Source organism: Xenopus laevis, chromosome 7L (assembly GCF_017654675.1).
Source record: "Xenopus laevis strain J_2021 chromosome 7L, Xenopus_laevis_v10.1, whole genome shotgun sequence".
NCBI classification, from domain to species: Eukaryota; Metazoa; Chordata; class Amphibia; order Anura; family Pipidae; genus Xenopus; species Xenopus laevis.
This window is the reverse complement of record NC_054383.1, coordinates 35,036,956-35,050,763: the sequence shown is the minus strand read 5'-3', so window position 1 is coordinate 35,050,763 and position 13,808 is coordinate 35,036,956. Positions and strand designations below refer to the sequence as shown.

Sequence of the window (13,808 nt, the reverse complement as noted above, 5' to 3'; positions counted from 1 at the left end):
ATCAGAACCCGAAATGCTAGGGGTAAAGCCTAGGTAGTCCAGGCACAGCCATTTTTGATTTGTAATCAAGTGTCCTGCCTCCTGGAGGATGGAGCTTTACCCCATTGGTCCCCCGGAGACGTAAGAGAAAGATGAAGATCCATAGGTTGGATACGCCTGCTCTGTATATAATGGCAACGTCTTCTGCCCAAGCACCGATGACAAAAGACAGCTGTGACTGTGACCACAACACGTATAAATGTGACATGCAGAAAGGCTGCTGGGCCCACATGAGAAGAACAGCAGACAATAAGGGGCCCATTCATTAAGTTCGAGTGAAGGAATAGAAGAAAAAAATACTTCGAATTTCGAAGTGGTTTTTTTGGCTACTTCGACTAAAAAACCTTCGACTATTCGATAGTCGAAGTACGGTCTCTTTAAGAAAAAACTTCGAAAAACTTCGACCTGCTAGTTCGCCACCTAAAAGCTACCGAAGTCAATGTTAGCCTATGGGGAAGGTCCCCATAGGCTTGGCTATCTTTTTTTGGTCGAAGGATAATCCTTCGATCGATGGATTAAATCCTTCGAATCGTTAGATTCTAAGGATTTAATCGTTCGATTGAACGAATTGTGCAAAATCCTTCGACTTCGACATTCAAAGGATTTTAATTCCCCAGTCGAATATCGAGCGTTAATTAACCCTCGAACATGTCAAACATGTACAAAAGTAAGACAACAAAAAAAAAAGATACTAATCAGACATTTTATTTACTTTAAAAGAATGAAAGATTAGTGAAGAAAAAGCCTTCATCGTTAAAACTGTACAAGAATATTGAATTGTATAAATACTGACTGCAGACAATTAAAAATACTAACATTACATACTACAAGAAGATTGCATATTAAGAGAATGATAGAATTTTTATTGAAATGAATCTTCCGTACAAATTCTACCACAGTGACAAAGGTTTCCATCCGCAAAGACAATCTAAACCTAAAGAAAATAAATTACTTACATTGTCTCTACAGCAAAACGTTCGGCATTTCATTATCTCTTGTATAACAAACTCTGCATCACAATAATGAAGAAATAAACATTTATACAGAATAGTATTTTCCTTGTTTTACTGCTGTCATCCCAGTCTAAATATATCAGTCTATTAAAAAGGCAGAAATATATGAAACTTGTTTCATGGAAAGTTTTTTCAATTATAATTACATTAAGTGTAGAAAAAACCCCCTCAGAAATAGCTAGTGTAATAAGAGCATAACAGAAGATGAGTAGAAAATGTAAATGGGAAAAAAAAGAAAAATTATATATATATATATATATATATATATATATATATATATATATATATATATATATATATATATATATATATATATATATATATATTAAAAAAATAAACTGTCTTTGGCCTATGGTAGCTGCTCATTTAAGACAAACCAATTTTCTCTTGTTTGAGAATATTTCACTTTTAAAAAAAATAAAAGTTTTTATAAATTAATTAACCAGTATATTTCTGCTTACCAAAACAATGAAAAGAATACGGAAAGCACAAGATGAGTGTGTACAAAAATAATTACACCAGGTTTTAGTGTAAATAGACATTTCCGTAAAAAGAAATAAAAAAAAAAAATGCCAAGTGGGTTTATTGATTTTTTAATAACATACTTGCAATGCATGCTGTATTGAGCCCACAAACTGGCATGCAACTATGTCCAGTTTGGAAGTCTTAATGCTGGTGGTCGGTGGGATTGAAGGCATTGGTAATACTATAAATTCATTGTAGTACCATTACCTAGGAGATCATCACTTTCATACAGTACAACCCTCTCGGGTTCTTTCTCTAAATCTGCCCTATTATCTGTATCAGTCTCATTTTCATATTTAGCGTGGAAGCATTCTTCAGTTTCACTTTCTTCTTCAATGGGTTCATGCAGGCTTGGACTAAGTAAAGATTCACTGTCACTATTTGTTCCACAGGAACTAGATGTCAGTTCTTCCTCGGAATCCGAAAACACTTCTGCACCATGAAAAATATAGCGATTTGGTGCTAAAAACAAAAACTGTGTGCCTGAAAACAAAGAACAGAAAAACATTATTAACGCATATGTATTCTGCTTCATCATCATTTATTTATATATCAAAATCTGATGTGAAGGAACCAGCACTCCATTAATAATTCAAATTCGTGAGGTTTCACATGATCACAATGGGTTACCGAAATGTAGGATTCCCTAAGTCATGGTGTCAAAAATAAATAGCAGCAGTCCAGGAAAGCACTCACAGCAGTCGCCATCAAGCGTGTTTCAAAAAGTCATTTATTGGTGCATGGTATATCAAATATATATATATACAGTATATATATATATATATATATATATATATATATATATATATATATATATATATATATATATATATATATATATATATATATATATATATATATATATATATATATTTTGTATACCTGGTATACAAAATGCTCAGGGCCTGGGAATTTCAGTAAAGTGGATATTCATACCTTTAGTTTACTAAAAACTAAATGAAACATAAAGGAGGTTATTTATCAAAGTCCGAATTTATCTCAATATTTTCTGCTACACACTCTGATCAAATCCGCTCTGGTTTTTTAAGCTTATTTATTACATTTTCCCGAAAATTAGCTGATTTTCGAGATTTTTTCATCCGATTTTCACTATTTTTTCAGAATTTACACCCAAAAAATCTGAGGTATTGCACAGAACCCAGCGCACATCAAAAAATTATTGGGACTTCTCCCACTGACTTATATACAACCTCGACAGGTCTGAGATGCCAGATTTTCAGATACTGACTTTTCAATCCTTGGGGTTTAATACATTTAGAAAAATTCATGATTTTTTAAAAGTCTGATATTATAAAAAAAAAAAAAAAAAATTACAAATTTTTCATGATTTTTGCATGTGGAGTTTAGTAAATAACCCCCTAAATAAAACCAATTGTGATCATGGAGTATTATAGCCCTGCAGAGGCTTATCTTAATGATGTACTGTGCTAGCCATAGACAGAGGCTGGAAATCTGAAAGTGTCTCTAGGGGAACACAAACTGCAGAATAGGGGAACATTGCAGGACATTTTCAAATGTTTCTAAATGTCTCTTAAATGCCAAATAATGTACTCTTGCCCAGACCTAAAACTAGAAGTCTTCTGAAGGGCATGTGAACCAAGTCAGTCTTACTAAAGTTAAAATGACTGACAACTTTGGAAATATCTTGTACAGGTACAGGACCTTTTGTTCCGAATGTTTAGGACCTGGGGTTTTCCAGATAATGGATCTTTCCATAATTTGGATCATCATACCTTGAGTCTACTAGAAAATAATTTAAACCTTGATTAACCCAACAGAATAGTTTTGCTTCCAATAAGGATTAATTATATCTTAGTTGGGATCAAGTACAAGCTACTGTTTTATTATTACAGAGAAAAAGGAAATCATTTTTAAAATTAGAATTATTTGATAAAAAAATTAAAAATTTGAATTAATTGATTAAAATGAAGTTTATGTGAGATGGCCTTCCTAAAATGTAGGTGTGGTTTTACCTTTTTGCCTGTTTTTTGTAAAGTAACAACTATATATGGTTCTTGTTATTTCTTGCAAGAAACTAACTTCCTGCTTCTGCCGAGCCACTGTTTGATGTGGAATAGGTTGATTAATAATTAATTAATAACCCACAAATAAGCCCCTGTACAATGTATGGCTCCTTATCTCAAAGCCTTTTCTGAGGGAAGAGAATGCCTTTTTTTGTCTGGGGGGCTGAAACAAAACATTTATTTGGAAACTTTATTTTTTAGTTAAAAGAATAGGCAGAATACATTTTAACTCAAGTCCTATTTATTTTGCTCATGTTGAGCTGAAAAACAAACAGCACTCCCCAAACAGTGCCTTTATTGGCAATGCCACTTTGGGATCGGAAAGGTGTTTTTTTTTTTTTTTACTTTTTTTTTGTTAAGTTGTGGAATTCTCTTCCTGAAACATTTCTAGATGCCTTTTGGCAAGTGAGGAATTACAAGGTTATGGAAATGAATGGATTACAGATTTAATCCAGCGACTGGTCCTCTTGCTGTTTTGGAGCCAGAAAGAAATTTTGGGGACAAGGTTATGTGGGTTTTTTTTTTTTTTGAGCAGGTTTCACTTGGACAAAAATGTTGTACTTGATGGACTTTCTTCAACCTCAGCTAATATGGCACTGCACAAAAGCAATATACTTACTATCTAGGCGCTTACTGATCTGTTCTTTTGTATATTTATTTTCCAAATCCTTGGTTGAATCAATGTCAGTATCTTTATCAGTTGTTTCTTGATCTTTCTCATTGCTGGGCTGTGTTTCAGTCTGGGATGCACCTTTGAGACTTTGTGTGTTAACTTCCTTAAACACTTCTAGATTTTCATCAGTACAACTGTGTGGAAGCTTAGAAGCTTCCTTAGGTTTCTCCAATGAGCATGCTGTATTCGAAGCACTTCGTAAGTCAGTTTCATGCAGCTCCCTTTTTAGTTCCACACTTTGCCCTGTGTTTAAGTCTGTAGATGGGATGGTCTCTGGGGAAGTAAGGAAACCTTTGTGTATTCGAGGAGGCATTTCCGTGATTTGTGAAAGTTTTAAGAAATTAGTACAAAGCTGAGAGTATTTCCCATCCAGTCTTTGACATAACTCATTTATAATTACATCACAATCTCCAAGCAGTTCTATATCGAAGTGTAGATGAGGCAATGGTTCCCTATTAATTAGTATCTGAGGCACTTCATGTGGGATAGAACCTGAAATAAAATAGACAGAAGAATCAAATGGCATTCTCACAATCAAATTGTGTTGCACGGCATCCCGAGCTTAATAAAAGTGTACTATTAGCCAGATACAGTATCCCTTTCTTTTAGAAATGGCTATACATCTCCATTTATGGGGATTTGAACAGGAATTCTACGCTCACATTTTAAGGGCTATGCCTTTCAAGGGCTGATTAAATACAAAAGGCTAAAAAATGAATGTCGGCAACCACTCATACTACAATCAGACTGTTCCCATGTGGCATAGTCTTTAATGGCAGGCAACTGATTTTGTAGAACTTTTTCTTGCAGATTATTAGCATATTTCACAGTCATAGTATTCAATAGAATAAATACCTACTTGGTATTAATGCTACTGGTCTGACTTTCAGGGAAGATCCAATAACGATAAGAAGATCAACCTCGTTTTTGTCATATTTCATGGCTCTGTGAAACTGTTCTGGCAAGTTTTCCCCGAAAAATACAATGTCCGGTTTCATGATGGCAAGGGGCTCATCAGGTGAACACTGTGGGCACCTTGGAACTATCTGTATGAAGAAAAAGTATTGTTGGCAAGAAAGTAATGTGGCAGGTTTAACTAGGAAAATGAAAGACAAAAATAAAATGTTGGCTGAGACAGAGCAAACAGCTACTGATCTCTGCAAAACAAATATGAGATCCAGATCTCTTATTTAACACAAAATAAGAGGAAACTAGAAGACTTAATTGACTAGCTCATAGTAAAGTATAAACCTAGGATAGAGAAGTTAAAGGTAATTACGTAAATATATCCTCCAACAGGTCTAACACTTATATTCCTTCTAGAAAGCACTTTTTTCTCATCCAACAGGTCTAACACCTATATTCCTTCTAGAAAGCGCTTTTTTCTCCTCCAACAGGTGTAACACCTATATTCTTTCTAGAAAGCAGCTTTTTGTTTAAATGGGTGGTTCACCTTTAAGTTAACTTTTAGTATGTTATAGAATGGCCAATTCTAAGCAACTTTTCAATTGGTCTTGACTATTTATTTTGTATAGTTTTTGAATGATTTGCCTTTTCCTCCCGACTCTTTCTAGCTTTCGAATGGGAGTCACTGACCCCCTCTAAAAACAAATACTCTGTAAGGCTACACATTTATAGTAACTACTACTTTATAATTAATCGTCTTTCTATTCAGGCCTCTCCTATTCATATTCCAGTCTCCTTTTCAAATCAATGCACGGTTGCTAGGGTAATTTGGACCCTAACAACCAGACTGCTGAAACTGCAAACTGCAGAGCTGCTGAATAAAAAGCTAAATAACTCAAAAAACACAAATAATAAAAAATGAAAACCAATTGCAAATTGTTTCAGACTATCACTCTCTACACCATACTAAAAGTGAATGCAAAGGTGGACAAATCCTTTAAGACTTTATAGCAACTAGTAGACTGACATAGAATCGGAAACAAGTGTACTGTTGAAAGGACTGGTACTTGCCACCAATTCATATAGTTACTAAATGTGTTTTTTTTCTACTCCATAGGATAAACACACCATGGTATTAAAATTCTTAGAGGTGTCAGTATAAGTTAGTTGCTTCACCAATTGATGCCAAGCATAAGTTCTTGATAAACTCATTCAGTTTGGCTTATACAAATAAAGGTGCATAATCACAGTCTAAACTGTTAAATATAAATATATTTTTTATTCCACATAAAGGACACCATGATAGTTTGTCTCTGTTTTCTCCAGAACCAGTGTTTCAACCCTCTTATGCTCACAGTGTATTGGCAAACCCTTCCTCACCGTTCCAAAAAACTGTGCACCATTCACTATAAAACACATAGGGATCTCAAATTCCAGAATCCAACACTTAACAATGGAACAAAGTGAGGGAGGGGTTGCATAACACCATGAGCCTAAAGGGTTGGGGAACTGGTCCCAGCGAGCACAGATACAGACTTTCTTGATTTCCTTTGAATCTGTGGAATCAGGTGTGACCGAAAAATGTATTTATTTTTGAAAGTTTAGATAGGGTTTATGCACCTTTTATACATGAGCCCAACTGAATGAGCTCAAGTCAAGAAGACAAGGGGGATTATATTTTAATCCTTTCCTTCCCATGCATGCAGCCTTTTTGTTTCATACATGGACAGTGCTAGATGGATGGGATTTTGTTAAAATCAGAAGCCAAAAGCCATTAACCCATTCAAATAAAGCAAATTCCATACTATATAGTTTTAATCTTAATAAAGGTTTTATAGCACTTAAAAAAAAAAACAATGCATTTCTGATGAATGTAGTAAGTCAGTGGTTACCTGATTAAATATGTCCTCCCTAACAGCTTCACAGTCAACCTTGTATTTACATACAAGACAAGATGCTTCAGCAAATGATCCTATACAATGATAAACAAATATGTATACATTAAGGTTAAGTTTAATAAGGTTTATACATTTCCTCTATTTTTTAAGAACTATTTTTGTTCCAAACATGATCCTATTTCTTCAAAAAGCTGAAAGGTTTAAAACCAAACTTCTTATTTGTTGCTACAGATTACTACATACTTTGTGCCTTTTATAACATTCTTCATTAGGCTTTAATGCATTTATAGGACTCCTGTATATTAAGAATGGGCCTATATATGCACAGAGAGTACTAAAAATAATATCTGTATTTCTGTTTATTTCACTAGCATTACAATGTTCTCTTTTTTACCCTCAGACATACATCAATAATTCCCAGTATCTTCTACTATAAAGCTAATAATATGTAAAATACAAACCATGACACTGGATAATCTTTTCAATTCCTGCAACTTGTTCAAGTGTGTCTATATTCTGAGTATAGTTTCTAAGAAGCTTTCCCTCTTTATCCAACATAGCTATGAATCTGTGACACAACGATGGCTGGAACTGGCCAGGAAAGATCTCCTATTAAAAAAAATAATTAAACAATATTTATTCTTGCCTACAGAATTCCTTGCTTGGATAAATGTCTCTAGCCATTATCCTAAAATCCCACTGGTTAAGTAAGTACAATTAAACTGCATTGAGAAAAACCCATTCGTGAATTGGGTGAAAAATACTGGGTCTACAACTGATGCATTTGACCATTATATGAATTTGAATGCATCATGCATCAGGTGCAGCTTCAGAAATTAAGCCATTTACAAGACTGCTCACCTCTGTCTCCATTTAATAAAATAGCCTGCCAACTTGTCATATATTCAGTATGATAAAGTACATGGATAAAACTGATGAAATTCAAGCATTATAATTCAGGGAATACCCCATTATTAACTCTATTTGGCCTCTGGTAAGACAAATTCAAAATCCCAGCTATTGCATTATTGTTCCCTAAATATGACTCCACAAAGATAAAATCTACATAGAAAATATTAAGATTTTAAATAAATTGCCAATATATAGGTTTGTGCGTAAATGTTTCTGTATGGGCTGCTTTGGGCCCCCTAGAAAACATGACCCATAGTTTAGGAACATCTGTCATAGATATACTATTTTTATAGTAACAGGACATTCAAGTGAAAAAGTAAACTAAAACTTACTTTAGCAAATTTAAAAAACGGCCTTGGATCTTTCCTGAAGTATTCAATATCAAACATGGCTTGAGGATTTGGAAGGTCTGGAAAATCCACTGCAAGACGTGCATAAATGCCATCTCTTGATCTAAAATCTGGTATTCCACAAGACACTGAAACCTACAATTCATAATACAGATATATGTCATAACTACTCTTCATATTCAATACAGCATCAGAAAAAGTCTAAGGAGAGAGGGAGAATGTTTTAGTATACTTATACAATACTACACAAACACACACACACACACTAACACAACAGGTCATATCATTTTCATTCTGTTTGGTCCCAATGCCAAAGACTGGTTTAGGGTCCTAGGCAGACCTGTTGGGGGAGGACTGCATGGATGATATTGTCCTCACCCAATGGATTTTATAGCATGCCCTATAGATATCAAATGGGCAGGCTGTTGGGAAGGCCCCATACTGGGGCAAATAAGCAGCTGAGTTGGTGGTATATATGGCTAAATGATGTGCTGTAGCCATTACATTTTATTTCTCTTAAGATGTTTCCAGAATTTATGGGGTTTTGCTCATCACTGCAAAAGCCTCAAACATGTTATGTGGGCATATAAGGAGTTGCTGTAAGGAGTTACAAAGGAATATTGATGGGGATGAAAACCATCTGTAGCTGGCCACACACATAAATGGCCTCAATATGACATAACTGGGGCTTTCTTATGGCCTTAAACCTGTGTTATAACTGTACACAAGTCAAAAAGAAAATACAAAAGTATTAAGAAACCTGACATTGGAAGACTTAAGTAATGGCCAAGAATAGCTTACCCACACACCACTTGGTTATAAAACATGGGCACCTAATACCAACTGAGGGGAATATATTAATAAACAACACTTACCCCTGCTCCAGTTAAAACAATTATTTTCTTGCTCTCTTGCAAAAGTTTCACAGCATCATCAATAGTGTTGATGTCTTTGCGCTTCTTTCGTTTTGGTGGGTCAGAAAGGATGTTTATAACAATTTGCCATAAAGTCATATCATCTAACTCTGATGGTGCTACAGTGTCAGGGAGTAAATCCTTAAGAATTGTCCGGGGATCCGTTCCCATCATTAAGTGCCTTTGTACAAATGTATAAGGCCCTACAAAAAAAAAAGGAATATATTTTCTGAATTCTATTAATTAATTATATCACAGATTGGTATTCATTCCTATCATGGTAAGTAAAACATTACCTGAGCTGCAACATTAAAATTTTTAACAGTGTGCTGAATTTACCATAAATTTCTCACATGCTGTCTTAAAGAACAAGGAAACCCAAATTCATGGTTAGGTGCCAATATACATAAGGTACCTCCAAGTTAGCTAAATTCCCTTGGCCAGCATAGTAACATTTTGCAACTTCAGTCTATTGTGCATGGATCAGTAACATAAATTTAAAAAAAAACAAAAAACCTAGAAAAAAAACAAAGACAAATTAAACGTTAAAATCGCAAAACCTTTATTAAGAAATAACTTACCGAAACTCCACTTCCGCTCCTCTTCAGAAAAGGCGACAATCTATCCTGCGGCGCTTGATTCCTCCTCCCTGGCTTTCTCCTATAAGGAAGGCAGGGAGGAAAAATCGAGCGCCGCACGATGGATTGCCCGATTGCTTTCTGAAGAGGAGTGCAAGCAGAGTTTCGGTAAGTTATTTCTTAATAAAGACTATGCAATTTTAAACTTTAATTTTTGATGTTACTGGTCTACACTATGAATCCCTGGGAAGCCATGGGGGCACTGCTATAAAAAGATCCCTGGGTTCGCAAATTTTGATGATGTCAATACAAATCACTGCTATCCAAAAACAACATTGCTGTCTATAGTTTGCTAAAGTCCACTTGGATAATTCAGAAGTCTAACAGAAAAGGTTCTGTGGAACGATGATGCCAAAACAGAACTTTTTGGCTCTAATAAAAAGCATTATGTTTGCCGAATGGCAAACACTGTATTCCAGCACAAGAACTTTATGCCATCTGTAAACATGTTTTTAGCAGTATCAGGATTTGGGCCTGCTTTGCTGCCGCTCACCAGTACAGTTTGCCATCATTGATGGAACTCTGAATTCTTATCTGTAACTGCAAATTCTGCAGGAAAATGTCAGGGTATCTGTCTGTAAACTAACACAAGAGAAAGACAAACCAAATAACAAAAGTTGATTTACCAAAGAACGGTTATAGTGGAAGATAGTTTATGTTTAGGAATGGCTGAGCCAAAGTCCTGACCCTTAATCCTATAGAAATGTTGCGGAAGGACCTGAAGGGGCAGTTCACAAGAGGAAGCCCAACAACCTCACTGAGTGGAGGCTGTTCTGTAAGAATAATTGGGCTAAAATACTTCCAAGTCGACATACAGGACCAATCAACAGTTACAGGATACGTTTAGTTCACACACTTAATAAATAAATTAACAAGTATTTTTTATTGTGCAATTAGAGCAACCATCCTTGATGTTTTGAAAAAGATGATTGTTGCTTTAACACAATAATTTAAAATACTCTGTTATGAGCAGGAACCTTCTAATTTCCTTGGTGTTGGTAATACATATGTGGTACATTTATAGAAAACATCAGTGCTTCCCTGAAAGTATTTTCAGAAAATGAATAAGAAATGTTGATCTGAAGTTGTGGTTATTTCACAACTTCAACCTGCATTTCCACACCAAACGCCTGAGTATTACTTTTTACTAGGCAGAACATTTCTGAAGTATAATAATCCCTTAACATATAACAGAAAAAAGCTTTACCTATGCAAGGCCTGGGGGCCCAATCACTTGAGCTGGCATGAGATGCGCCATCATCATCATCATCACTGTCACAAGAATGAAAGCCACCAGCAAGATCATCATCCAGATGGATACTCCCTGGAAAAGAATTCAGACAACAGATTTAAAACAAAGCATTTATCTTAAATACAGATTGCAACAAGCACAGAGAGCCGTCACACACGTAAACTTTCCAACGTGTTTGTGGCAAAGACTCAGATAAACACTGTTTAATCATTTTCAAGCGAGAAGGAGGAAATGAGTGATGAGCAGGTCACAAAATACCCTTTCTTTTTTCTGGACCCCAATCCACTAGTGATTAGTGAAGTCACGCGAGCCACCCTTTTCATAACCCAAACCCACTCAGACCAGCAAATATCGGATACACCTGCACCTCACTAGTGGAAATTCCGAACCTTCTGGCAACAATAAGTAATATATAATGCTGCTTTTACATGGCACATAAAAATAAATATCTTTAAAAATAGCCCCTTTATTGGAGCTCCATATATATGCTCTCTGGTCCCTGTCTGTGTTTCAAATGAGACGTGAGCGTGTCCTATCAGTCCCTGCCAGAAGCACAGTAGGAAGGGGACAGCCAATCACAGCCCTGCAGTCACAACAGTGGAGTCAGGCTTCAGTTCCCTATCAGGTCCTGCTCGCTGCTGATTGGTTCCTGCCCTGCAGTGCAGTGAGATGAGAGCCGCAGGATCCCCTGCACAGCCTGGGAATTCAGGGAGCAGGAAGTGGAAGAGAAGGGAGGGATTATTAGGGTTTTTGCAGAAATATTCAATAAATCAGCATGGAACACGCTTTTATGTAAATGAGTATAATGCACTGGTACATTCTTATTTTTTACACAAAATGTCTCCTTTAAAGATGGCAAATGTCTGTCAGAGCACAGTATCCGCCCACTGAAGCGCCTTCATTGGTTTGTATGGGTCAGTAGCAGTCAAGTGAATTAGAAGTGAGAAGCCTCCATATTGCACACTACCTTTATTCGAATGACAAGCAGAAACGCCCACTTTGAGCTCTTAATGGAGAACCTGCACACGCCTACCGAATAAGCCCCGCCCCAATGCCACTGTTGGCAGCGAAAGAGTTAAAGGGAACCCACCTCCGTAATCAATAGCCTGATCCGACAGGTCTCCATTGGGTAACTCCTCGGCTCCTCCCTCCTCCTGGCCTTGCACCAAATATGTTCCCAGCTGCCGCTTCTCCAAGGGAAGGCCCTGAAAGCCCGAGCCATTGTGCGCTCTCGATTTGCTTTCCATTGCCGAAGAGGCCTCGCCTTCCTCCTGCAAAGAAGTAGCTACGGGCGGCAATGCCGCCTTCCCCTCGCTTTCAGCGCCTACAAGCTGCCCACCACCGCCGCCGGTATCTTCCAGGCGCTGCCTTTTAGAAAGGGGCTCGCCATTTTCTTTTGAGACAGCTAGTACAGTGCCGGCAATGGGAAAACCTACACGATCTGAGTCCGCCATCTTCCCACTGCCGGAGAAGGAGTCGCCCATCAGCTGTACGATGGAGCGAAGCGAACCACGTGATACACCTTTTCCTATTGGTTCCCCAGCCGCTTGACGTGTACAATAACAAAGTAGCCCGCCTCATGGTACAATACATGCAGATGCGGTGACAGCGGCACTGCTGGGGAAAGCTGCTGTGTTGGGCTACTGCATACCTCCCAACTGTCCCTTTTTTGGAGGGACAGTCCCTCTTTTGACAGCTCAACCCGCAGTCCCTCATTTGTACTGGAAAGTCCCTCTTTTCTCTGCACTGAACAGCCAGAAAAAGAAACAAAGTTTCTCACTTAATTGGCTTTTAGCAGAGAGCCCAGAACAGCTAACAGGTGCAAATAAGATACTTTGTAACAATTTTGAGACACAAAAACACAGTTTAGATAAGGAGAAATATTTTCAAACTTTCATAACCGGCCAAATTTTGTAAAACAAACATGGTAATTAGGGGGTGTGGCCACAGAAAGGGGTGTGGTCAAAAAATTGCTGCGCTACATGCGGAAAAATTTTTTTTGTCCCTCTTTTTACTTCCAAAATGTTGGGAGGTATGCTACTGTTATGGCAATACCGCCACAAATTGTTAGGACAATAGCAGAAGGAAGAGACGTTTTCTATAATCAGTTCCTCTCAAGTTCCTGTTACTTCCTGTAGGCGGGAAGCCAACGATTGAGCCAAAGTATTTTGAATAGTACAAAAAAGTCTTTATTTTACATTATGTATAAAACAAAAAGCCTGACGCAGTTTGTGTCCCTCAAGGACATTTAATCACAGCCTACACAGTCCTTGAGGGACACGAAACGCGCCAGGCTTTTAGTTTTATAAATAATGTAAAATAAAGACTTTTTTGTACTATTCAAAATACTTTGGCTCCTGGATTCCATTGATTGACTTGGGGGCAGATTTATCAAGGGTCGAAGTGAATTCAAGGGAATTTTCGAAGTAAAAAATTTCGAAATCCAAAGTAATTTTTTGGATACTTTGACCATAGGATACTACGACTTCGTATTCGAAATTCGATTTGAAGTAAAATAGTTTGAATATTCGACCATTCGATAATCAAAGTACTGTTTCTTTAAATAAACTTCAAATTATACCTGCCGAAGTGCTATGTTAGCCTATGGGGCCTTCTAGAGCATTTTTCTACGTTTTTGAAAGT

General features: G+C 36.8%; 1 protein-coding gene across 1 annotated transcript; it reads right to left on the bottom strand.

Moving 5' to 3' along the window:
• Positions 1 to 728: 728 nt before the first annotated feature.
• Positions 729 to 12,644, bottom strand: sirt1.L (sirtuin 1 L homeolog). Its single transcript, NM_001097726.1, is given in 9 exon segments — positions 729 to 2,060; positions 4,242 to 4,787; positions 5,155 to 5,341; positions 7,094 to 7,173; positions 7,561 to 7,708; positions 8,344 to 8,496; positions 9,237 to 9,478; positions 11,121 to 11,237; positions 12,256 to 12,644. Coding segments are annotated over 9 exon segments (2,139 nt in total). The 5' UTR covers positions 12,620 to 12,644; the 3' UTR covers positions 729 to 1,758.
• Positions 12,645 to 13,808: the final 1,164 nt, after the last annotated feature.